The sequence below is a fragment of the Gavia stellata genome, chromosome Z, assembly GCF_030936135.1.
Source record: "Gavia stellata isolate bGavSte3 chromosome Z, bGavSte3.hap2, whole genome shotgun sequence".
In the NCBI taxonomy this organism is placed as follows: domain Eukaryota; kingdom Metazoa; phylum Chordata; class Aves; order Gaviiformes; family Gaviidae; genus Gavia; species Gavia stellata.
Window position 1 is genome coordinate 25,578,825 of NC_082637.1, and position 23,693 is coordinate 25,602,517.

The following is a 23,693-nucleotide window of genomic DNA, read 5'->3' on the forward strand; positions in this document are numbered from 1 at the left end:
CAAACGTCACAGAGAAGGAAGCATGCCTCATACTGCAGGGGTGCAAATTTGCTTCAAGTAATTAGACATACATCCTTTATAAAAACGCAAGCATTAGCTGGCAGATTTTTTTGTGAGATCACTTTATTTTATTGTTATTTAGGGCTCTTCTGTGGGATACAACCTCTGCTAGGGTTGCACAAAGCTTAAGTCATAAGTGGAATCCCAAGTTCACAATCGTCAAGAGAATTTGAAACAGTTTCACCAGTTTTCTCTTCTCTTTCCAGGAAAAGCATGCGTGCAGAATATTTAAGGTACGTGGGCAGTCTGTGGCAAGTACATCTGAAGAAGGTGTGACCAGCTACAAGAATCAGCTGAACTTGAGTATGGAGACCCAGGAGTGCCAGCAAGCCCAGAAAAGGAACTAATTAGAAGAATATTGCAAGACATAGAAGTGGAACATATACTTCTGCAACAGTCACTGACTCAGAATAAATACATCAGTAAAAACATCAGCAGTGAAATGACAGATCCTGGTGCTTTTTGATTCTCTGGTGGATTTTATTACTTAGACATTGCTATTGACATTTTTATTATCCCATTTAATACATCTTGAATATCTCTATGTGAAAATATAACTGGACAATTGCATTTTGATACTGTTTAATAACACTTTTGAATGTTAAATCATTTGCCAAGATGAGTGCCGAAGGATATCAATACAGAGCTTTATATGACTACAAAAAAGAGCGAGAAGAAGACATTGACTTGCACTTAGGGGATATATTAACTGTGAATAAAGGTAACTTACTAGCACTTGGATTCAGTGAAGGGGAAGAAGCAAAGCCTGAGGAAATTGGTTGGTTAAATGGCTTTAATGAAACCACAGGGGAGAGGGGGGATTTCCCAGGAACGTATGTAGAGTACATCGGAAGAAAAAAAATATCTCCCCCAACTCCGAAGCCTCGTCCTCCTCGACCCCTTCCTGTAGCACCAATTTCTGCAAAAGTTGAAGCAGAGAGTGAGCAACAAGGTCAGTACTATTCTCAGAAGGCATGTGTGTCCCATGTTTTTCAGATATTTTTGTTTCATAGACTTGTCTGACTGTACATTTATGTATATAACACCTGCTGGTCAGCTTTTGCATGGCTCATTTCAGTCAATTAAGAATTGTTTCTACTTCATAATATTTAGCTCACACACTTCTTATTTTCATGTGTTTTGTCTCAGGCACCACAGAGACCACTAACTTACTGTGAGGTACGTCTCATAGGTTGGAAAGTATGCTTATAATACACAATGGTAAAGACTTAAAAGGAGAACGAGCAGGGTAGCATTTATTTTAGGTATCTAAGAAGCTGATGGAAGTGTTTCCCTCTGTGGTTCGTCAAACTCACTATTGAGAAAGTTCTTGGTGAATCTGACAGTACAAATTCCAAATAAACGGTATGTTCCTATGATAAATCTCTTGCTAACAGCAAAAAAATATGTCCTTTTGTCATTAAAGGCATTAAAGGTAAGAACAGGTATTTAAAAGTTAACAATGGAATGGCGATAGAGAAATTTAGATTTAAATTGGGGGGTAGGGCATGCAGTAGAAAAAATAGCACTTATATAAACAAAGGAAGATATTTCCTTTGTTTAAACATAAGTTACTTTCTAACTTACATTTGCAGCAGTATGTTGGGCAGAACTTGGAATTTCATCAGAATTCTTCTGTTCATAGAAGAAAGAATCTTCTCTTTTTTTAATTGGAAAAACTTCAGAGTAAAAAAAAAAAAATGAACAACCTTCCTCCAAGTGATTTGTCTCCTTTACCTACTGACATTCAGATATTTGAATTTTATATATCAACAAGCCAAGTCTGTCTTAGGATAGGTTTTATGTTGGTCTTTCTATTCTGAAAAGTCTAGAATGGCTTATATTGCTGCAGCATCTAATACTACTTAAATTCTCAGTGTTTCTAGCTGTAGGAAATACAAGTTATAGTATTGGATCTTGATTCTCACAGAGACACCATAGTCCTGAATAGTATCATCAACCCCTGCCTCCATAGAAATGTTTGCAACATCAGTTGCAAAGCTGTGGTATGAGTTTATCACCTTCAATCCCACTGTGCCTGTTATGAGTTTATATTCAGCTGTGCTGATAATCAACGTAGATAGGAACAGAAATATAGCAAACTGTATGTGGCAACCAAGTGGAAACCTGGTAGAAGCATTTCTTGGGTGGTGGGGGCTTAATAAAGAGTAAATCTGAACTGGTTTATATAGCAATGTTCTTAAGTACTCAAGAATTGCTTGCGAGTGTATAATGCCTAGGTGTACATCGTTGTTAGAATGAAGGTAGGGGCAGATGGGGGCATAGTGGCATTTTAGGTTATACTGTCCCTACTTCTTAAGTCCTTGAACTCTCAGCCTCTAGTCATTAGAGTCTCATGGTTTCTCATTAGATTAATTCTGAAAATGGGGTATTTGCTTTTGAAAGAGAACACTATTTGATCATTCACTATTTGATCATTTGATAGAGAACACTATTTGATCATTCACTATTTGATCATTTGATAGAGAACACTATTTGATCATTCACTATTTGATCATTTGAAAGAGAACACTATTTGATCATTTGATCATTCTCACTATTTTGATCATTCCTTGTGTTGCATATTAGAATGTGCTGATCAGGTAACATTGACTTTTTTCCTAACCCACCTGCAGAGATGGTTGTCTCCATCATATGTAACTGCAGACTAAATATGGCTCTTTGGATAGACACCTCAACGTTGACAGGTCATTTTGAGAGGCAGAGGGTGGAAGGAAAATATCATTGTTTACACATGCATGCTGTGGTGAAGTAACCGGCATCCCAGGCTTTGATGCATTTATTGCTTTAAACTTAAGTAGTGCTTTGTAACTTGCTTGGTCTCTGTACTCATGCTTACTTGATGCACCAGTTCACAACTCCATGCTGTGAGCTGGCCACAGCACTGTGCTGGGAAGTCCTGGTGTTAATCTCGCAGCTTCCGAGCCTGCCCCAGGACTGCGTTTGTAACAGACGTTCATGGGAGTTTTGGCTGCTGGGAGTTACTCTGGGAAATTCTGCTGCAGATTTGGGTGGCTTTGCTTAAATGTAGCCTTTTCTGCTTCCTTGGGATGAGACAATCCCCCAAGCCTTAGTGACTAGATCTCTCCTAAACTGAAGTTTATTGCCTCTAGACAGAGTAGTATTTGCATACAATGTGTTTATTTTTAATAGCTTGGGACTGTGGGGATTTGAAACAAGAAAATGTGCTAATTTAACTGGGAATCTTAATCTCATAGTCTGTACACATGATCCTGCTGTGCTCCAAAATGTTTGAGAATCAGCTTGCAATCCAGTCTTGTATTTTTCTGATTAAAAAAAAAAATAAGCTAAGTTCCTATAACTCATTTTGAATGAAAGATTTTAAGCTTCATGTAAAAGACTAGGCACCTTCAGTAATGCCTTAGGATTAGACCCCCCTCAACAGAATTAGGGGAAACACTGAAATTTGAACTCTACATAGCTCAAGAGTTAGGTTTAATTACTTTTAAAATAATGTATGTTTACTTGAAAGAAATTGGGAAAAGTAATAATAAGTGGTCTCTTTATAGATCTTTTTACTGTAAAGAACTAAGGCAGAGAGCACTTCAATTGTTAGAAACAAATTTGGGAAATGTTGCACTGAAAGAGTATTACAAAAAGCAAAATTCATGTCAAATTTTTAGGTGAGCAGAATGATACAAAAATGATACCTATGGTGAAAACAGAGATACAGGCAGAAGTACAGTTCAGACAAAGAATAGTGTAGCAATGTATGTTTGACTTTCAGGTGGTTTCACTATTTTTATGTATAAGATTTGGTGCAGGGAATAGAACAGTTAATGTTGTCCAGCAGCCAACGTAATGGGCAGTGGGCCAGAAGATTCTTCCCAGGATGATACTTCTCTCTATACCCCAGAGTGTATTTCAAATCAATTAATGTAAAACTTGCTTGACCAAATACAGTCAAGTTTACCTTTTTAGTACTTGATGATTTGAAACTGCTGTGGATCAAAATGACAAATTAATGGAGAACTGGAAACAGACTTAAATGTACCTCAGTTATTTGTAATCCATATACTTTTTTCATTCTGTGAAGTGTCAATTCTGTATGTACCCATGTTGTGTATATATTGAATAAGATCATCAGAAACTTAATTGGAGATCTTAAAGAATATATATAATCGTATGAATTCTTTTAATTTTACCACAAACATAGATTTTTTTTTTTAATTGAGAAAATAATTTCTAATAATTTTAATGCTCTTTAGTACTTAATTATTTATTCTGAATGTTTTTTTCCCCCGGCATTGTTAAGCTTGATCTCTTGCTCGTCAGTATCCAGATTGTTTTGTATTAGATCAAATTTGCAATATTTAGGCACAATGCTGCCAGTATTCACAATGCTGCGGTAGTCATACAGAAATCATCATAAACATCTGAACAGACTTTGCAGTCAATGAGGCTGGTAACACAGGCAGAGTTGCTCATAAAGCCAGTATCTTATGCAATCACAGTCTTACTTATAAGTAGGAAGCTCTTTAAATATTAAAAGCCAATCTGAAAACAAATAAAACCGCTGATGGTCTCAAATTCTATTAAAACATTCATTTATTTATTACAGGACTTAGGTCAAATCTTTCCCCAGATTTTTAATTTATCCATAACTCATTTAAATTTCTAGAACCATTGGGTAAGACCAGAACTGGAGCTCCTTGACTGAAATTTTAGGACTGTTGCATTTTGCATCTTCCCCTTAACTTTGTCAATAAAGAACTAGATTTAATCAGAATTTGTGGGGCTTTTTTTATTGCATCTGAAAAGATACAAAAATAAAGGCGATACAAGAGCCTCAGGAAGTCTCTAGCATCTTTCAGTTTCATGTCTGGTGCAGGTCGGAGGTATGGCAAGGCAGATTTAATTCCTGTTGCTGGTGTGAGGCTCTCGCTGGCCCAACCTGCCTTTTCCCCAGGCTTCTTCTCCCACCAGGCAAGGGTGACTGGCTGGTGCTGGAGGGGTCAAGGCACTTGCAACAGTAGAGACCCAGCGTAGGGTTGTCTTTATGCCTTCCATTAGGCATCTGAAGTTTATGTGAAGCAGTAAAGATTTGATATGAAATTTTTCTATCTTTTTATTCTTGAAATGGTTTCTTTTTTTTAAATTGGAGCTACGTAGGGCTGGTTCCTCTCACTTAGCCCTGTCTCACCCAACTCTTTGAAAATGAAAAGTGTGTAAGCTGTACTGAGTCCAGCTGAGTTTTGTGTACTTTGCTTCAGCTCATCTGATACAGCTGCATACGTTTAGACTTGGTTCATACAGCATTGTTTCTCTACCTGATTTATGAAGGCTGATCTTAAGCAGACTTTGGAGCATAAAGCTTTGCTTGATTGACAGAAATACTTTCAGATTTAACTTGGAATGCGAAATTCCCACTTTGAAATGTGGGTCAGATTGCAGAAGAGCAGACCAGAGCTTTGTACGAATAATTTGTCTGTTTTGATGTTTTGGAGCTTTCTGCAACTTCCTGTGTAACTTTAAAGGGTTGTGTATGTTGACACTTCGTACTATTTCAGCTGGTTTAGAGCCTAAAAATAATCTGAAGCTCTTCCTTCTTGTGATGAAACTATAACATAGATTTCTTTAAAAAGAAAAAAAACCAACTTTCTTTATGCTTTTCTCCTAGAACAGATACAGATCAGCAAATTAGACAAAGATAATGACACAGAACATTTGGAAACTCTTTTCTTTCAGAGGCCAGGTTATGCAATGTCTGACAAAGATCCAAACTGATGGAGAGCATAAAACTGTTTGTGCATGCTTGAACTGAATGTGCTGTAGGATTTGTTTCTTTGATTTTGCTATAAAGCCAGTAGAGCAATTGCATTTCTGAAAATTATTTACATTTGTAAATTAGGGGACATAAGAGTGAGTGGAATTCAGCAAGCCTGGAGCCTCCTTTGGGAAGAAAACAGTCATCATCTCTACTGATTTAGGCAAATGGAAAAAGGAAATTATGGGGTGAAGTGATGAGATGAGTCACTGTCTCATTTGGTAAATGTATTTGCTGTTCAAGCCAGAGCCCCTGAATTCATGCTAAAAAGCCCAGTTTGAGCATAAGCCTTTGTCCTGCAGCAGTCAGAACTGCCCTGCAGTCATGAACTTCACAAGTCAGTTGCTTTTGATTTGCACTGAGAAATGTGGCAGATCCTGCCGGAGAGCCTCACGAGCTACTCATGGTTACTGTTCCTTGGTGTACAAGGCAAATTTCTAGCTGCTAGATGAGCACATGCATCCGAAAACAAAGTTTTTGCCACCTGCTCTTTTGCTAATGAAAATAAAGATTTTGCAAGCTGCATTAAAGTCAGGCAGAGCTTTTTTTCACAGTGATAAAATCAGGATGATAGTAACTGAAGAAGTCTGTGTAAGCACCACAGAGAGCACAGGGATAGGCTTGCAAGCACTAGTACAAATTGCACAGTAACAGTGGACCTGGACAGGTTCATGGTTGATGCGTGGCCCCACCTGCTGGTAGAGGAGGAAGGAAGCAAGAGGGAGGAAGAAGCTTCAAAACCAGCATCTTCCATGTTGTGTTTTAATCTTCACAGAGTAAGAGTAAAAGAGAGAGGGCTTTTGAGAAGAATATTTTAATTGACCAATTGATATTTCTGGGGAAAATATATTACTTGGGACACACAGAACGCCCTTTTGATCCTCAAAGATGACCTCAGACCTAAAAAGGCTTCTGTCGCTGAAATGCGTCTTTTTTCCCCAACTGCATCAATTAGTCCAAAAAAATACTGCCTTTTGTTACACATTTTGCTTTAAGAAACTGAAAGAATAAGACACTCAAATTTCGATGCTATAAGAAATATTTGTTTGTTTTGTATTGCACCAATTTTATTATGCCTTTCTGTAGTTACAACAGTGGCATTATGTTGAGTGACTTTGCTTACCTTTCTTTAGCCTTCTGTAATACTGATTCAGTCCGTTAATACCTCCTGTTGACATGAATGCTCCTGGGGCAGATTTAAAACAAGGCAAAGGTGAAGTAGCCTGCTCCTCTCCCTTGGAGTCATCTTGATCTGTTCCTATAGCTGTGATCCAGGAACATCTGAAAAAAACACTGGTTAGCAAATAGTTCGTACTTAGGTTTGCATATGATAACATCAGTTTTTGAGTTTCAGCAACATATGGTGCTAAGTATTTGCCAAAAATGGATCATTCTGCACCCCGAGCAAATAACCGTGCCCACTTAAATAGTTGTGTGATGCCATATATGCATCCAGATTTTCTTGTGTGAAATAACACAGGTGTTGTAACTGCAGCTGGCTGTGCACTCTTTCAGATCTGCGTCTTGCTCCAAAGCTGCTTTCCGTGATGAACGTCCATGAAATCAATCTGAAGGCTAGAATACAAAGAACTGCTTTATTTTCATAGCTAAGAATGACAAGGGGAATTACAGGATTTTAAAGAAATATTTATTTTAACTGGAGAAGGATTTTAAGTCTGAGAATACTTTGGTGAGAATCTAGGTACTTAGGAGAATTTAAAGGGATTTTTTGGCTTTAAAAAGAAAAGTAATAACTGTGGTTAATATTTGCTAACTTCCATTCATGCTTTCAGCAAAATATGTGTCTAAAATACAGTCCTGTTTTGTGGTTTCATTAACAGAAGAGATTTTTTTGGTTTTTTGTTATGTGTTACATTTTTTGCACTTTGTTATAGAAACGCCTGCATCCTTGGACATTACCTGAAGTCTTTTGGTAAAGTGTTAGCAGGTGTAACTTTCTGTATTAACTTTACTGCTTTTTGTTCAGTCTTTCATGAATGCTGTATGCAGCAGTCCACAAGAATAGCACCTAAACACTATTCTTTACTTTCACATATTGATCCACTTTTATAAAACAATTTGCATGTAAGACAGCATTTAAAAATAATATTTAAGCTGACAGGTTTTCAGGTAATAAGGATCTATAATAAAAATCCTCAGGACAGAGTTTCAAAAACATGCTACTGCCCTGAACTAGGGAAAGATGTAATTGCATATGGTTTCTACACTTTAAAAATACCTTTTACGACTATCTTGTATTTCAAAACTACTATGTAAACTATGGCAGGAATGATGAAAAAGGTCTTTAACAGTTCAGTTGTCTGTCAGGCAATTTGCTTGTATAATCCACTGGATCTGTTTATATACGCTTGGCATCATTTGTGGTGTCAGAGCATTTCCCAGAGGTTAATGTCTGAGATAGTTTCTTCACTAGAGATTGTGGATGACAAGGGCAAGAAGTGAGATCTACCCTTGGCAGGTCTGAACATGCCAGTTTCCATCCGTGCTGGCAAATCACTCGGCGATGTCCGGGATGGGAAGATGCTCCTCCGGAAGGCAGACCTGCTGTGGGAAGAGCAGTTACTTCTGGTCCACTCAGCTTCCAGAAGCTCTTGAGCAGCTGCTGTATTTTTCAGTAAATAGGCAAGGTGTAGATGAGGCTGATTTTCCTCTGTGGCCTCTTTGCTTTTTTCTTTTTTTTTTTTTCTAAATTGAGTTTCTGTATGTTGGAAAACCAGACGAAGTTAAGTCTGCTTTCCTTTAAAGTTTTGATGCTTCCTTGTGAAAAACATGCACCCTTAAAAATCTAAAGATATGGGCCAAAAGTCAAACTATTCTGCTTAAACACATCAGATTGGTGTAATTCAAGGGATCTCTTCCTTGGTCTTTCTCCCTGTGGGATCAGATTTGTTGGATGTGGCATGTCTGAGCACTCCTGTGCCATAGCCTCCTGCTCACCAGCTGGGAAGAAAGGGAGACTAGCACAGCCTGAGATCTGTAGTCTGAGGAGGGAATGCACCTCCCATGAGACATGGCTGCACCAGTTTTGTATGTCTTGTTACAGATATAACAGTGGAAATTATTTCTTGGGGTTAGGAGAGAAAATTTCAGTGCTGTCACCGATTTCTTCCTAGATGTCCTCATCCCACTTGGACAAGATTGGTAGGTAGCAGATAAGCAGGCAGGATTATTCTTGGTGAAGAAGCTTTTAAATGGTATCAGATGCTGCAGCCCCATGTTTCAAAGCGTGTTACGGCATCTCCAGCAGTCTGTCTTGAAGGGAAGGCTTTTAATTTGTGAGGTTACCTTTTAATTTCCAAGCCCTCTTCCTAAGCTTTTTTTTGCTGGAGGTAGACCAAAGTGCTTAAATTAGGGAATTAATGAAAGAAACCACTAATTATGCACAGTGGTAGATAAGGCTGCACAGCTGTGTCTGGTTTCGTTATCTTTCTATCCAGGAACATTCCAGAAATAAGCAGTTAAGGGCAAAGATTTGCAGTCCTTTTCCTCCTTGCACATGGTGTTCAGCCCTGTGACCACACATTCCAGTCCTCTATTGCTAATTTGCAATGTGCTGTGCTTGGATGGAGACGTGAAAATGTCTGTTGTGTTTACGAACTTAGCCTTGAATTGTCTCCTCACTGAGACACAGCTGCTTGGCACAAGTGAGGAGCAACAGAGGCCATCGAAAAGCCCTCCATCATTTCCCACTTTCTTCCTAGTTGACTGGCGCATACTTGAGGGGCATCTGCTGTGCCATGGTCTGCAAAGGGTTGTGAGGCTCCAGGGCACCGTGGGGTGCAGCAAGCTGTGATCTGCTCCCATGGTCTTCCCACCTCCGCTGATGCATGGGTCTTGTGCAAGGGGTTGACACTCTTTAAGAGCTCCTCTAGGACACTCTTGGCTGACCAGGCTTTGTGCCTCTTACTGTAATACAGTCTTTCATTCTTCATTTTATATTTATTGCACTGTTTGCAATATAGCCATTCCCTTGATAGAAACATCAGAAAATGTCATCCCTTCACATTTTTGAAGCAAGTTATTTTGGGTACTTTGGAGTCAAATCTGTTTGACTATAATTTAGAATATATTCTTGCCAGTCTAAACCTACTCCATTGTTCTGAAGCCAGAATAGCGTAGGTAGTCGTTAGCCTACATAAGCAATTTTCTTATGGGGAGAGAGATTTAGGGACGCCTTTTGTTCGAGTGCAAGCCTGTTTTGAGAATAAAGGGGGTTTTTTTTAGTGGTCCTCACAATCTGGCCTGGTCAATAGAGACAGTGTTAAGGAACACACATTCAAAACAGCAAGTAGCAAAAACTTCATCTCAAATATCTAGAAATAAAGGACCTCTGTTCACTCAGTGAGGGGTGCTCAAGGGCACAGAGGGATGAATGTTTGAATTCTCTTTGCTCTGCTGTATTTATAATTTATTACCGTTGGTTGAAAGATTAGCGTGCATTCCCCATCGCTTTCATGTTTTTCTAACTTCCTCTTGAGTCGAACTTAGCACTGACAACTCCAAAACCCTTTTGGTAGTCAGTGTAAGCTGCAGCCGCTATGTGAAATGAGAGATTTTCACAATCACATTATTATCAGGACACTTTTTTGGGGTTATATTAAATCACTGGTTTAACAATGTTTACTATAGAGCAACTAGCATGAAGTCTTGCTTCTTTTGAGCTATCTTCTGGCTTTTGGGAGAATTCTGACTGTCTGCTAGAGGAACATTTGGCACTCGTCTGTTGTGTGTAATACTAATCGTTGCTTTGGACTACTCTTGTAGTGATAGTTAAAAGTCTTTCATATCTTTGATATTAAAACTTGCAGTGAAAAGGATAGTGGGCTCTGGGTGCCTTCCCCAGTGATTTAAGATGCAGGACTTCGACTTGCATGTACAGTTTAGCAAAAAAGGGGAAGACAGTTACCAACTGTTATGCTTTTTCTCCAGATGTTTCCTCTAAGACAAATATCTAGGGTTTTATTATGACACAGTAAGAACATGCCAATAAGATGAGAACAGTTGGGGCTTTTTTGTTGCTTTTCATTGTCTGTTTGATCTAAATAGCTAGTCCATCAAATACCATGGTAAGTTGTCTGGTGGTTTAGATTAACAAGCATGGGCATGTTCAATGTGAGCTGCTCTCTTCTAAACAGAGTATTAAAATGCTTTATTCAAAATCCCTTTGGATGCAAACTAAAAATAAGATTATTTTAAAGTACCGATGTTCTTGAAAATATTATACATGGTTGGGGTTTTTTTGTTTACTTGAAAGACTTGTTCATACAAGAAGCAGCAGGCTCATATTCTACTTTCCCTTAAATGGGTGGCAAAACCCATTTTGACTTTAGAAGGTTCAGGATCAGACCTACAGTCAAGGTCTTACTCTCACTTCTCTCAGGCAAAATTCCCTTGCCTTTAGGGTTTGGAGCACAAATGCTAGCTCTGTTCTGAAGAGATTCCGGTATACCAGATTGCATATAATATGAATGTGCATGACATACTACACCATAAACACTGATGTAAAGAACCGTGTCTGACTGTCCTTTCATGGGTTTTGAAGACGTGGAGGGGAAACACTGCTACAATCATCTCCTCCGAGGTCCTGGGCTCTAATGCAAGGCATGGAATTTCACTCGGTAATTTCTGTGTCAAGCTCATAACTTCTAGATAGTTTTTAAGCATGTTCCTAATAAGTCCAAACTCCTCCCTTTACTACATACTTAATGTGTAGCCATTTGTATGTCCATTATATAATAAGAATTGCAAATTTAGTAGTAGAAATATCTTCGTTTGGGACACACACACACATTTAATTGTATTTGGTGATGATAGTATAGAGATTATTTTCACCAAGTTACTTTCTTCCATTGTATTCAGTCCTCTTCACTAATGCATATTAAAAATTTACTCCATGCTGCTGCTTTGGCAAGGCTGTTTCTTTTCTTAGGGCTGCCTGTTTGGGTAGCTAGTGTGACAGTAACAAGGGTTTCTTATGATTGAGGAAATGATACAGTGACAGTTTTAATTATATATTCTGTTATTGTAACAAATTATTACATTTCCAATAAATACAGAGTTTTATTAGCTTGATGCATGAGCATATATACAGTGAATTACACACTTCCGTAGGAGAACATTGTTAAGATTGCAAAATTATGCATCTAAAACTTGTGTTTGTACAGGTAATTACACCTTCTTGCAGTGTATGCCATCTGATACAGTTTTTAATTACATAGTCATCTGACCCCTTTTCCTTGCTTTGTTCATTGTCGAGGTCTTCACTGAATGAGCATTGCTTCATTCTGGTTCTTTAGTTTGTGGTCTCAAACCACCTTTTCTTCACAGCCTTCAGGCTCCTCTCTGGAAACAGGTTTCTTCATTGTCTCTTCTGCTCTTTCCAGTGATGTGGCTGATAAAAGCTTCATAGAGCTTCATATTCACAAAAGCTACGTCATCTTCAGGACACTGTTGTGAGCAAAGGTGGTATCATGATTCCTGTGAGGAATGAAGTAGACCAAAAAGACAAAAAGTAACTACTGTTTTAAGACAGTTTAAGGTTAATCTCTTTGTAATAGGGAGGTCACGTGGAAAAACACTTCAAAAAGCTGAATCTGGGAACGAAACTCTTAATTAAAAAACTCTTAACACTTAAATGTTCATTGAGGTAACTAAGACCAATAACCAGAACTGCATTACGTTTGACAGTGTAAGGCTTTATTTGTCACAAGGAGGGAGTACCATCTGCTCACTCCACGGCTGGCTTCAGTTACTGAGTACTGGGTGTCCAAGAAAATTCCTTGCAGGACAAATCTTCCTGGCATACCTCTGCCTGCATCATCCAGCTTTACCAGCTGGAATCCAAATATAAGCATCAAAAGCAAAAGAATTGTTAGAATGTGAGTGCACAGATTCAACAGATGTGGTCACATAATTAAATGTTGTCTCACTTGTTTCCCGATTCTGAGAGTTCAAAGTTTCAAGTTCTCAGTACTTTATTGTACATGTAAGGCATGTCTTGCAATAGAAATACACGTTTCAGGGACATGTATGTTTTAAATACTTTTTGCTTTATGTTTTTACAGTGCATCTCTAGTAGTTTTCTTTTTTTCACTATATCGTAGTTGTGAGTCACAATGCAGGAATTTTTGCAAATGATGACATTATATAGTAAATTATAGTCCTTGAAACCTGATTTTAGTAACTTGCTTGCTTGAAAGGTGCTTTTGCTACTATCTTTATTCTGCCATGCTGTAAACTGCAACCTTATTTAATCAAGAGGTGTGGCAGTGCAACTTCATCCTAGTATGACAAAGGTTTTTCCTGGATTACTCTGTTGCTAGTGTCATACATTAGCTTTCTCTTTTGGGAAATACTAGTTTAGAAAGTGGAAATCAAGGCAGCTTTAGTGTGGATGGTAGATGAGTAATGGGGGAGGTATGAAAAATACTCTTGACACCTGGAATGGTTATTCATCAACTTCCCAGACACACTAGAAACATGGGAAGAGTGTTCTGCTGTGGAGGAATCTGCGCTGTCTTGCGCCAGACCTCTATGCCAGCTTGGAGAAATTGAACGATGTGCTTACTCCGTAAGAAGTTGTCTGTGCAACCTTTGTGTTTTTAGGTTTTTCGTATTTCATGTCTTCTAGATACTGATACGGAAATTGCAGGGTCATTGGGTTTGTATGTACAGACAAGACACAGGACTCTGAAGAGCCACGGTGTTTGATCTTTGAAAACCAAGAGTATATGAATGCATGCTCCTATGAAAACCCCAAATTGCAAAAATCGTTTGTAGTGGGCCAGAGAGGCATTTGACAGATTACATGCAAGTACATACATGTGTGTTTCATTATTTGATTGCCTTAGGAGACTGATGTTTAAGTTGGCAGATCTACTTATTAAAAGCAAAGCTCTTTGGCTGGCAGGATTACAGAATGCCAGAAGGAGAAAGAGACCAAATGCTGAGAGAGAGAGAACATGTAGAACATGTGCAGAAAGCATGGGGAAGCTATAAAGCCAGCAGGAAAAAGTAGTCTTAAATGTGGTTCCAATTTGTTCTATTGCGCTCAAATTGATAGCCATGCAGAAGTGAAAGAATGAAGTTCTCTCATTTCAATACGAATTTAATGTTTTGGAAAATAAAGAGTTTTCTGTCATGTTAAGTATGATTTGGTCACCTGTTTGCAGCCTGTCAGGAATCTTTAATCCATGATTATTTTCCTGACTCAAATTAAAAAAAAAAAAAAAAGCAGCTTGCTTTGAAGTTTTACAAAGCACTGTCAGATGGTGGCATAAGTGGATGCTGTAATAGGCTCTGAAACTTTGTTCTTAGTCTTGATTAGCTTGATGCAAGACTACAGTATTGACTCCCAGTATAAGTTAAATTTCTGCATGTAATTTGGTGAGATGTAATTTGTATCTATTTGGGGGAAACCAAAACAAAACAAAAACCAACCCATTCTTTATACATAGTAGTTTAGAACTAAACTATGCTGCAAGGTTTTGGAAGCAGCAACGAAGCAAGTTGAGTATGTGTGTCTGGAGAAGTCTACACCTGTGGCCTCGCACTTTCTCACTTGAGTGGGGTCCCTTCGCAACCTCAGGCAGCACAGATTAGAATATTCACTTGGTCCTTTGTGTTATTTATTCCTAGCTGAATGCCGTTAGAATAACCAGCCGCCTTGCTCTGTCTCCTAAGACTTCTCAGTTTGAGAGCAAGGATTGAAATGAGGGAAGCTGACGGGTGGAAAGCTGACTGATGCAGTGAAACACAAGAAAAAGAAAAGCAGAAGGGCTGACTCCCCTGAGAGATCAAGAAATACGCTATTTAAAAAAAAAAAAAAAACCAACAAACAAACAAGAAGCATTTCCCTTAAAACAGGACCTAGATTTAGATGATTGCTCATACTAATCTCTCTAAAAGAGGCTGTTAGTGGCACATTTCCGATGAAATATTAGAACCCTTTGGGAAGTGGCAGGCTCCTGTTTAGCAGTTCTGAGTCCTGCAAGAATTAGGTACCTGGTGGTAGCGTAGCAGAGCTTAGGTGAGTTACAACAGCTGTCTGCTGCATCTACCATTTTCGAGAAGCTTTATCTTATAAAAGCCCTGCTAAAGTTCTCTGAAGATGCCATGGCTGAGCTAATTAGGATACAAGTTTTTCCAGCTTCATGCACAAATTTGGAGGAGTAAAATTAGAAGAAGAGATAGGTAGAAAGATGCTTGTTCTGGTGTAGCAGGCAGTTCGTGTGAGCTACACTTGAAAACAGGGAGTCATAAGCCTGTTAGAAAAATCAGGTCAGTTTAAAATTAATGCGTTCCTCTTCCTTCTGTTCTTGACAGGGAACTGGTTTTTTGGAAGGATTCTCCATCTGGGAGTCAAATGAGACATCCTTTCCCTTCTTGGCACAGAAGGAATGTATGATGACCCACATTTAAATAAATAAATAAATTCATTTTGAAAGGTAAAATGAAATGAGAAAGAGGTGTTCCCTTCTGGTAGGGTTAAATAAAGGTAACTCTGGTTCTTTCTTTTGGCAAGATGACCACGGGATTCCTCTGGAGCACAATAACAAAACCAGACATGGAAGAGTTCCTTTTTTTTCTTTTTTTTCTCTCTGCCCCTGCCCCCCAGTAGGATAGCAGGAAAACAACCAGGATAAACTTGGCCTTTTGACAGAATAGCAGCCAATTCCCAGTCCTTGCTGGCCTGTGTGGAAGAAGGCTTGCTCCTTCCAGCCAGAAGCCTTACAGCCTCACAAACCTCCACCCATTTCTTAGTGAGTCGTAGCTGGAAGACCTTTTCACATGTTTGATCACATCTTGTGCAAGTTGGGGTGTATTTTTACTCCTTTTTTGCATCCTATAATGAACGCTCTGAAACAACTGAGTGATTGTACCTTTAAGATATGTTTGTACATGTGTGGAAATAGAGATAGATGTATAGATAGGTAGTGCCATAATATTTTCAGATATGGATGGGTTAGTTAGAAGACTAGTTAACTTTCTTGGTAGGAGCAGGATGGTGGAAAAACTGTTCTGCGTTTTTTGTGTGTGTAACCTGTAGAAGCTCTGTAGATGTGCTGCACCTAAATATTCAACAGATTAGTATTTCTTGGCAGGCTCATTTATACTCTCAGTACTCCTCTAAGTTCAGAGACAGTCAACTTGAGCATTGATCCTGCTCCCCATGAATTTTCTACGGGGAAGTCGGAGAATGACCACAGCATGTTCCCCTGTGCTGGAGTAGGCCAGTGTAGGACACCTGCCCAGTGGCAGAGGCAAGGAAGGGAAGCAGCAGGTCAGAGTGCTTCTTGCTTACCTCTTGAGTCTTTGTAGAGGACATAAAAAGAGCTTCTGCTTCCCTGCCTTCTTCCCTGGAAAAGGAACTTTTGTTTCATCCACCTGAGTTAAAAATCACAGGGAACATGTTGTCAGTTCTTAACCAGATCCATATGGTGTTTTTAGTTTGCAAAGCCCCTCTGCACTTTAGGCTTTACAAAACCACTTACAAAATATTTTTTGGAGTTATTTCAGCCTCTTCTGCTCAGTCTCACTTCTCCACACCACACTGCTTGTTTTCAAGAGGGACACATTTTTATTTGTTTTAGACCCCAAGAAACTCTTTAACACTGTAGGGTTGTGTGGAGGTTGCAAAAGGATTTTTCTGAGTGCTTAGAGTTATGCTTGGGTTTTCTTAAAGAGAGGCTCTGCCTCCTGCTTTTAGTCTCTTTGCAAATGAATACTCCTAATGCAGACTGAAATCCTGTTCCATACCTCCTCACCCTGACTTCAGTTAATCTTTGGCTTGCAGATGGTGATGTAAAAAGATAGCCAGTTTTTCATGCTAGCTTTTTATTAGCACCATGTTCGTTGTTATTTTCAATTCTTTTTTTACACTTCCCATAAACAGATTTTGCACTACATGAATTTCTGCAGCACTGTGTGCTAGACAGTACACAAATAAAGGTCTTTGTCCAGCTGCAGTTAGCCAGCCAGTTGAGACCCTGACTGCTTTGTAAAGGTCCATGAAATTCATTTCACTTCAGAGTTTAACTGCTAAGGTCTAAATTAAAGTTACTTCAGCAGAGGAGTGTGAACAGTGATTTATGAAAGAGAGGTCTTTAAGTTCCTGCATTAAGTACATCTACTTCATATTCCATGACGTACTTTTTGTATAGCATCTTGATACTGTGAAATGTATTGGAATGAGAAATCAACGCTGACATTGCTATGCAGAGAAATCTCGACAGGTGTGTGGTATGGGTCAAAAAAATCTTATTACATACAGACTGAGAGTTTTCTTCTTCATCTGAAATTAAAGATGGTGGGATTAACTCTCTGTAGATCCAATTCGGGAATTTCCTAATAATGTTGTTGTATTGGTACCTATGCCAGATCAGCCCATGGTTTAATGGCTGTAAGGATTAACCCAGTTTTACTTTCTTATAAGGTTGGCTTTCAGCATTGCTGTATTTCTGTTCCTACAGCTAGAGCCCTAACCTTTTTCTTCTTTTTCTTTGGCTTTTTTTTTTCTTTGGCCTTTTTTTTTTTCTTTTAAGAGGAGGAAAAAGACTTGAGTTGAAATACATTAGTTTCCAGAAAAAAAAAATTCCTTCTGATGCTGGTTTGCTGTACCATTGCTTGCATTTTTTTTCTGGGTGACTGCTATAGACTCATTATTTTTAACTTTCTGTGTACTTAAGTTTCCCATAATTCCCAAAAGATGAAGGAGCTGTTTTGGCTTTTATCTGTCAGCAGCTTCTGCCAGTACTTTTATGTAAATCTTCCAGATCTAAATAATTTGACTTCTCAAGCACAGTAATGCACACTATCTTTTTCTTGCAGTAGTGAAGAGCTTATTCTTTTCCTCTAGATTGCTTGCCTGTGGATATTTTGAGGGGGATTTGTTGGCATTTTTTCCCCCATTAGTTTCTCTATAGCAAAAAGGTAGCAAAACAAAGTATTCTTTCAGAGCAAAACAACATATTGTCCTGAATTTTTATGTATTATGATTATTGAATAAAAAGATAATGTTTTAAAATATGCTTCTCAAGAAGAGTTATTATCACAAACCAGTTGTGGCCTTGCATAAGAAACACTTCATGGTACCAAAAAAAAAAGGAAACAGCAGTGAAGAACAGCAGTACTTTACAGGTGGGACAGGTCATTCTGGGGAGAGTTCCAGCATGCCCAGTGTTTCACAGTGAACATCCATCCAGCAGTCCTATCTTGGTTACAAAGAGCAGATGCTCCAGGAGCATCATTACTAACCATCACCATGGTTATGTGGAAAGGGAATTGAGGTTAGTAATCGTGACTGGTTAATGCCAAACAATTCAGAAGAAAATACATGTCACTGCTTTTTAGGTCAAAACAGTTCCAGCACAGGAACTCACTCTATCTGTGAAGTTTTACTTGATGGAGGTCATTGAAATCATCTCACCATGACTCTCCACTGGCTGGCCAGAACAAAAATTTTCAAGTGCCTCTTGAGACGGACCTCAGCATTCTTTCCCTTAAAAGATAGGCAGCTGTCTCTTTCTTATGTGATGAAGGTTTCCAGGATCAACCGAGTACGTATTTCCTTCCCCACTTGCTAGGAAGAACTCAAGAACAAGTTGTGGAGCAAAGTACTCTTTCATGGGAAGCCAAGTTGAAATGAGGTAGTAGAAAATGGAGGTCTGAAGGGGAAAGTAAACAGGACAATATGAGCCTACTGGATGACTATGTGTCCTTGTACAATCTGGATAATGCTGCAGGTAATAAATACCTCAACTCTTCAGCTGGGTTCTGTCCCTTGAGAGCACTAGGCTTTGTGCGCTGAAATCGGCAGACTAGTAATTTCATGGGAAAAATGCTATGTCAGTATGTGGACATGAAAGGAAGAACTGAAATTGCGTGTGCAGCCTTAGTTCTTTGTTGTCTTAAGTTTTGAGCGCTTGCCCTTGTGGTCTTGATGCTCTTTTAATGTAGTTTTGTTTATGTGTAGTATAGCAGGCATCAGATAGAGGGAGCTTTGCTGCTGATTGTTTGTAGAGTGACTGTAGTAAAATACCATGTAAATGTATTAACTTACATACAGTCTCTTTAAAATAAATTACGCTTTTACTAGAGTTTCACTGTTTCTTTTTTTTTTTTTTAAAGTGTAGAGTGCAGAAGTTAATAGAATATCATGGCTTTAATATCCTTGGGAAAGATGAGGTAGAGTTTGTGGGAAGGCAGCTGGCATCAATTCTGAGAGATGGCTTAGTTAATCATAAGACCAGTAAGGGAGGTTTTGTTTGTAAAGAACTATCATAAGTTTGTTCCGTTTCTGATAAGGGCTTCTAGGTACTACTACTGCAATCTGGATGTTTAATGACAACAATAACCCTGAAGGTTGTGCTGGGAACCTGATAAGTAGGTCACAAGATGCAGCTGCCAGTGGAACATGCTGTTTGTCCTCACACCTGCGCTATCCACGCTGTATTTGAATATTCAGTGTCATATATTTTCCTTCTTGATATCATGTATGGTTTCATGTCAAACCAGTGTCAGAAGCTGGAATGGTAAGGTTTTCATTGCCAGTTAATATCTCTGAGGAGAACTGCGCAGAATTACTCAAATTCTTGCAGAGCTCAGCTCTTTTCTAGCCCTGGAGCCGCAATCTTGAAGGAGGAGGAGGAGGGAATATAGCAAGCCTCGCTTGACTAAAAAAGCAATGTTTTGCACTTCAGTGGGTCCAGCTTCTTGGTTGACCTTGTTCTGTGCCTCCCTTACTGTCACCTCTGTCATCATCTCCTTGCTTGTGAGGATGCAGTAATTTGGTACCCACACCACGTTTTATCTTTCATCTGCTAATATCTCTCTGACTGAAAACTGCTGGCAGGGAACCTGCAGACATCAACAAGACATGAAAAATAGGTGTTGGCTAATTAAAATATTTTCTTTCTCTGTCCTCAGAATCGCGCTCTGAGGGCTGCGCTGGCTCACTGTTTAGAGACATTAACCTGCTTTTCCATTTAAAGTGATGCTGTAAGGGACTGCTAGAACACTGCTACCTGCTGTGCTTCTGCACGTCACACAGGGCTTGAGGTGATCCCTGAGAATGAGGGGTAAGACGGAATTACACATCAGTCTGCCACGCCTGAGAAAAGCATGGGAAGCCTCTAGCCATGCCCCATGCTCCAGAGTGTGGGAAGGAGGTCAGACGCACCTCTCCTGGAGACCAGCAGTAACGAAGCCCCCGTGCCAGCCTGCCTGGGGTTTGGTGCCAGCCTGCTTGGGGTTCAGCTCCCATGGCGTCTGTCCTGCGTCCCCAATGTGCTCCTCGGCTAATTGAGTGCCCTCTGCTGCTTAGAAGCAGAAAAGCATCTTTTACTACATTCTTGCTTATTTCTTATTTTTCTCTTTCTGCTTATCTCACTTTGAAAGAACAGTTGAATAAGCAGATATTTTTTCCGTCTCTTCCTTGGGTTTTTGGGGGGGTTTCTTTTGCAAAACAGTTTATGCGTTGTGTATGGCATTACAATGCAGCGTACTGCATGCTAGAATATTGCACTTAATTAATATTTTTCTCATAAGCCTTGCAAGTTTTCCTCAGAACAGGGCTGCTGTTATTATGTTAATACTAATTGTGAATAGTTGCAGCCATTTGAAAACCTAAATTCAGTTCTAGTTTGAAAAGGAGTGTTGCAAAAGCTCACCCATAGAGGGAAGCAGAATATTGTCTTTACAACAGTCTTAACTAGAGGCAGCTTTTTAAAAATTATCTGTGCTTCAGTTGAAGCCAACAAAGAACATCTGTTGTCTTATTTATAGCTCCTATTTCTAAGAAGTATATTCTGTAGCAGATGAGAAAAGTGCCTGACAGCTCATAATTCATAAAGTTACTGAGGTTTAATCTGATAGAATATTATGTACAGAATTTCTTCCCAGTACAGACAGTATCACTTCCCTTTCAACAGATGATAGAAATAGGGCTTTATGAAACGTTAAATTAATAGGTGTGAAACATGATTAGCAGCCACTATTAAAAATATTAAACTATTATAAAGGAATATAATACTCGACACTTATTTTTCTTGGTGGTTTTATTTTCCTGCTTATTTGTGCAGCTAAACTTCCCTCAAGCCAGACACCTTCTTCTGTTTTTTTCTTTCTCTCTGCACTTTCATTTTGTTTTGTCTTAGAGAAATTCTTTGTTGATTAATGCAGCAGCTCTGTGACAAGCATTCATTTTTGTGTCAGAGAAGGGTAAAGAGACCCCAGATTTCTTTCGGGAGAATTGGTACATTATACATTATGACTTTCTATATCAAATCAAAGCTTTGTTCTGTCTAGTTCTGCCATCTATTTTTTATAGATTATTTTCTTGCACTAACTTGTATTTGCCTGGGCTTGTTTCCCCTCTGTTCCCACAGCTGCCCCTTATTCTTTTTAGCCCTGAGAGTGCAGCTGGTGCAGCTTCATTAATGGGGATGCAGAGAGGAATTAGTTCTCCCGGCTCCCTAAACTTCCTGCATAATCACCATGCACATGATATTTTATCAATCAGATCATTGCTTGCATATATGTGCTGATAACCCTGGAAAGTATCTAGGCAAAGTATTTGACTTGTCTCAGTTACAGCATTGATTTATACAAGTGACTATGTCTTTTTCCACATATTATGTGTAGCCAGGGTAAGATGAAGCAACATTCAGTTTTTATTCCAACCTTCCTAGATTCAGTGGGTCGGACTATAAATTGCCCAAGTATAATATACATACATTTGCCCTCCTGGAACAATGACTGCCTGGCCAGAATAACTGTTAAGTGCCACATACATTACGAAAAATTGTGTACATTTTTCTACAAAAGTCAGTCTGAAATGCCCTTTTTCAAGCTTATAGGTGATGTTGTCAGTACCTGCCTCTCACAGAGGATTCTGGAGATGCTGGCTTTCGGTTTTGGGCAGTGCACTGGGACTGACTGGAGTTCAGAAGATCATGCTGGTGAGAACTCCTGCAGCCGTCATCCTTTGGAATAAGCCCCTTGAAAAAGTTGTTCTCACTCTGTACTACTGATGTAGCATCGCAGAAGAAATATGGATGCTTTAAAAAGCTGTTTGAAGTCCAGAAGCATATTAACAGAGTACTGTTTATCCGTGAGGGTTAAATGTTGTCATTGAGATACCCTAGGAAGGGTCTTCTGCTTTATTCAGGTGTTTCTACATTGAAGATGAAGGAAAAAGAGGAGTGACAGCTGATGTGATAAACCATTTTTTCAGTACAGATCTGTATTTCCTTCTGTGGCTAGAATCTTCAGCGTACCATTAACAGAAAACATCTGAATGAAGTTGTCACTTTGTCCTCTAGTTCATACCCAACGTGTACTGACTGATGGAAGAAGTAGACTGTGCTGGCCACATAGTTTTGAAGGATTTTTGAATTGGCGCTATTTCCATCCAGCTTCCTGGTTGTACTCCAGTCATGTAAGGTGATCAGCAGGCATCATTTCCCTATTCCTTTTCATAGCTCTGGAGTTACTCATATCACAATAAATCTTGACTCAGAGACATTTTTCTGCCTCCATAAAAATAGGCTTCTTGTGGGCCTGAAGGCTGATAGTGTTGGTGGGCCAGACCATTCCTTTTTCTAGTGCTGGGATAGTCTTCACCTCTTTTAATTTCTCCTGGATCTAGTCTCCTTTGGCTGCTAAGGCTTCTGTGGTATTCTGAGTCCGCAGTCTGCCTGATTGACGACATCTGATAGAAATAAAAGGCAAGTAATAATAGACAGACTTATTAAGACACTCGTAATGATGTGTCAAATTCAGTGTCACTTAAATTTCTTTCATATTATTCCATGAATAGTGTTGGCTTTTTAAATCTTTCTAATGAAACCAGTACTGGAGAAGTTGGTTGAGCCCTGAACAGCTCTTCCTCCTGCTGTTTTCAGTGATGCTTTCAGCCTCTAGGAGAATTTAACTATAGCCAAACTAAATCATCTCAGGTCAGTAGGGTCTAAGGAGAGGTATTTTTCTCTTCCAACAGTTGCAGCTGAATTTACTATCTGTTGCAGTCCTTGATTTATCTGAGACACGCAGTGACATCAACTTCTTTGTCTTCGCTCTCACCTTCTTGTCATTCATTCATGCCCAGTGAAAACCTTTTGCTAGTAGCAGTTGGGCAGTTCTGAACACTCTTTGCCTGTTCTTTTGGTAAATGCCATTAGGCTCTCTGAAATTACAAATGCCAAGGCAAGGTTACAGTCCTCAAATCTCAGAGTGAATTTCTCTCTGGTATTTATTTGCCATACCAGATTCATCTTTTTCTCTCTTGGTCTGGCATTGAACCCAAAGCACAGATCTCTATGGAAGCTTTCTCCATAGGGTCTAGGGTTTTTTTAATCTTTCATACTGTTCTACTGAAAGTTTCTGCAGGAACTTCCTGCTTCTTGAGACTATAAAGAAATATATAGTGGACCATGAAAAGCCCTCTCACTAAAAGTTAGGAGCTTTGTGTCAGTGAGAGTCGTTTCACTCTCTGACAGATTGTGAGGCTCATGTGGCCTTTCTTCCCCAGCTGATGAAAGCAGATGCTGAGGGGACCGCAATGGCTGAGGCTCTGCATCTGGACCAGCTGCCAACGCAGGGCCATGAGAAGTATCCGGCCGTGCCGTCACCCGTGCGGAGGCACCTCCTTGTGCTTTCCAGTGTTACAGGATCTGCACTCATGTTTCCGCAGGCATGGCTTTTGGTGCGTTCTCCATGCGGTCTCGTAAAGCAGTGCTGTCTCTGGTCTGGAGGTCGCTAGCAGTCAGCACACAGGAGAACACAGAACTGCCTCAGTTCATAC

The 23,693-nt window shown here is 39.4% G+C and overlaps 1 protein-coding gene across 1 annotated transcript in view; it reads left to right on the forward strand.

Annotated features, from left to right (window-relative positions):
* The first annotated feature begins 292 nt into the window (after positions 1-292).
* PIK3R1 (phosphoinositide-3-kinase regulatory subunit 1) overlaps positions 293-23,693 on the forward strand; it is a 57,351-nt gene continuing 33,950 nt past the window's right edge. The window contains exon 1 of the mRNA XM_009812339.2: positions 293-1,012. Within this exon, the coding sequence (XP_009810641.1) occupies positions 679-1,012 (334 nt within the window). The 5' untranslated portion in view covers positions 293-678. The remainder of the gene's footprint in view (positions 1,013-23,693) is intronic.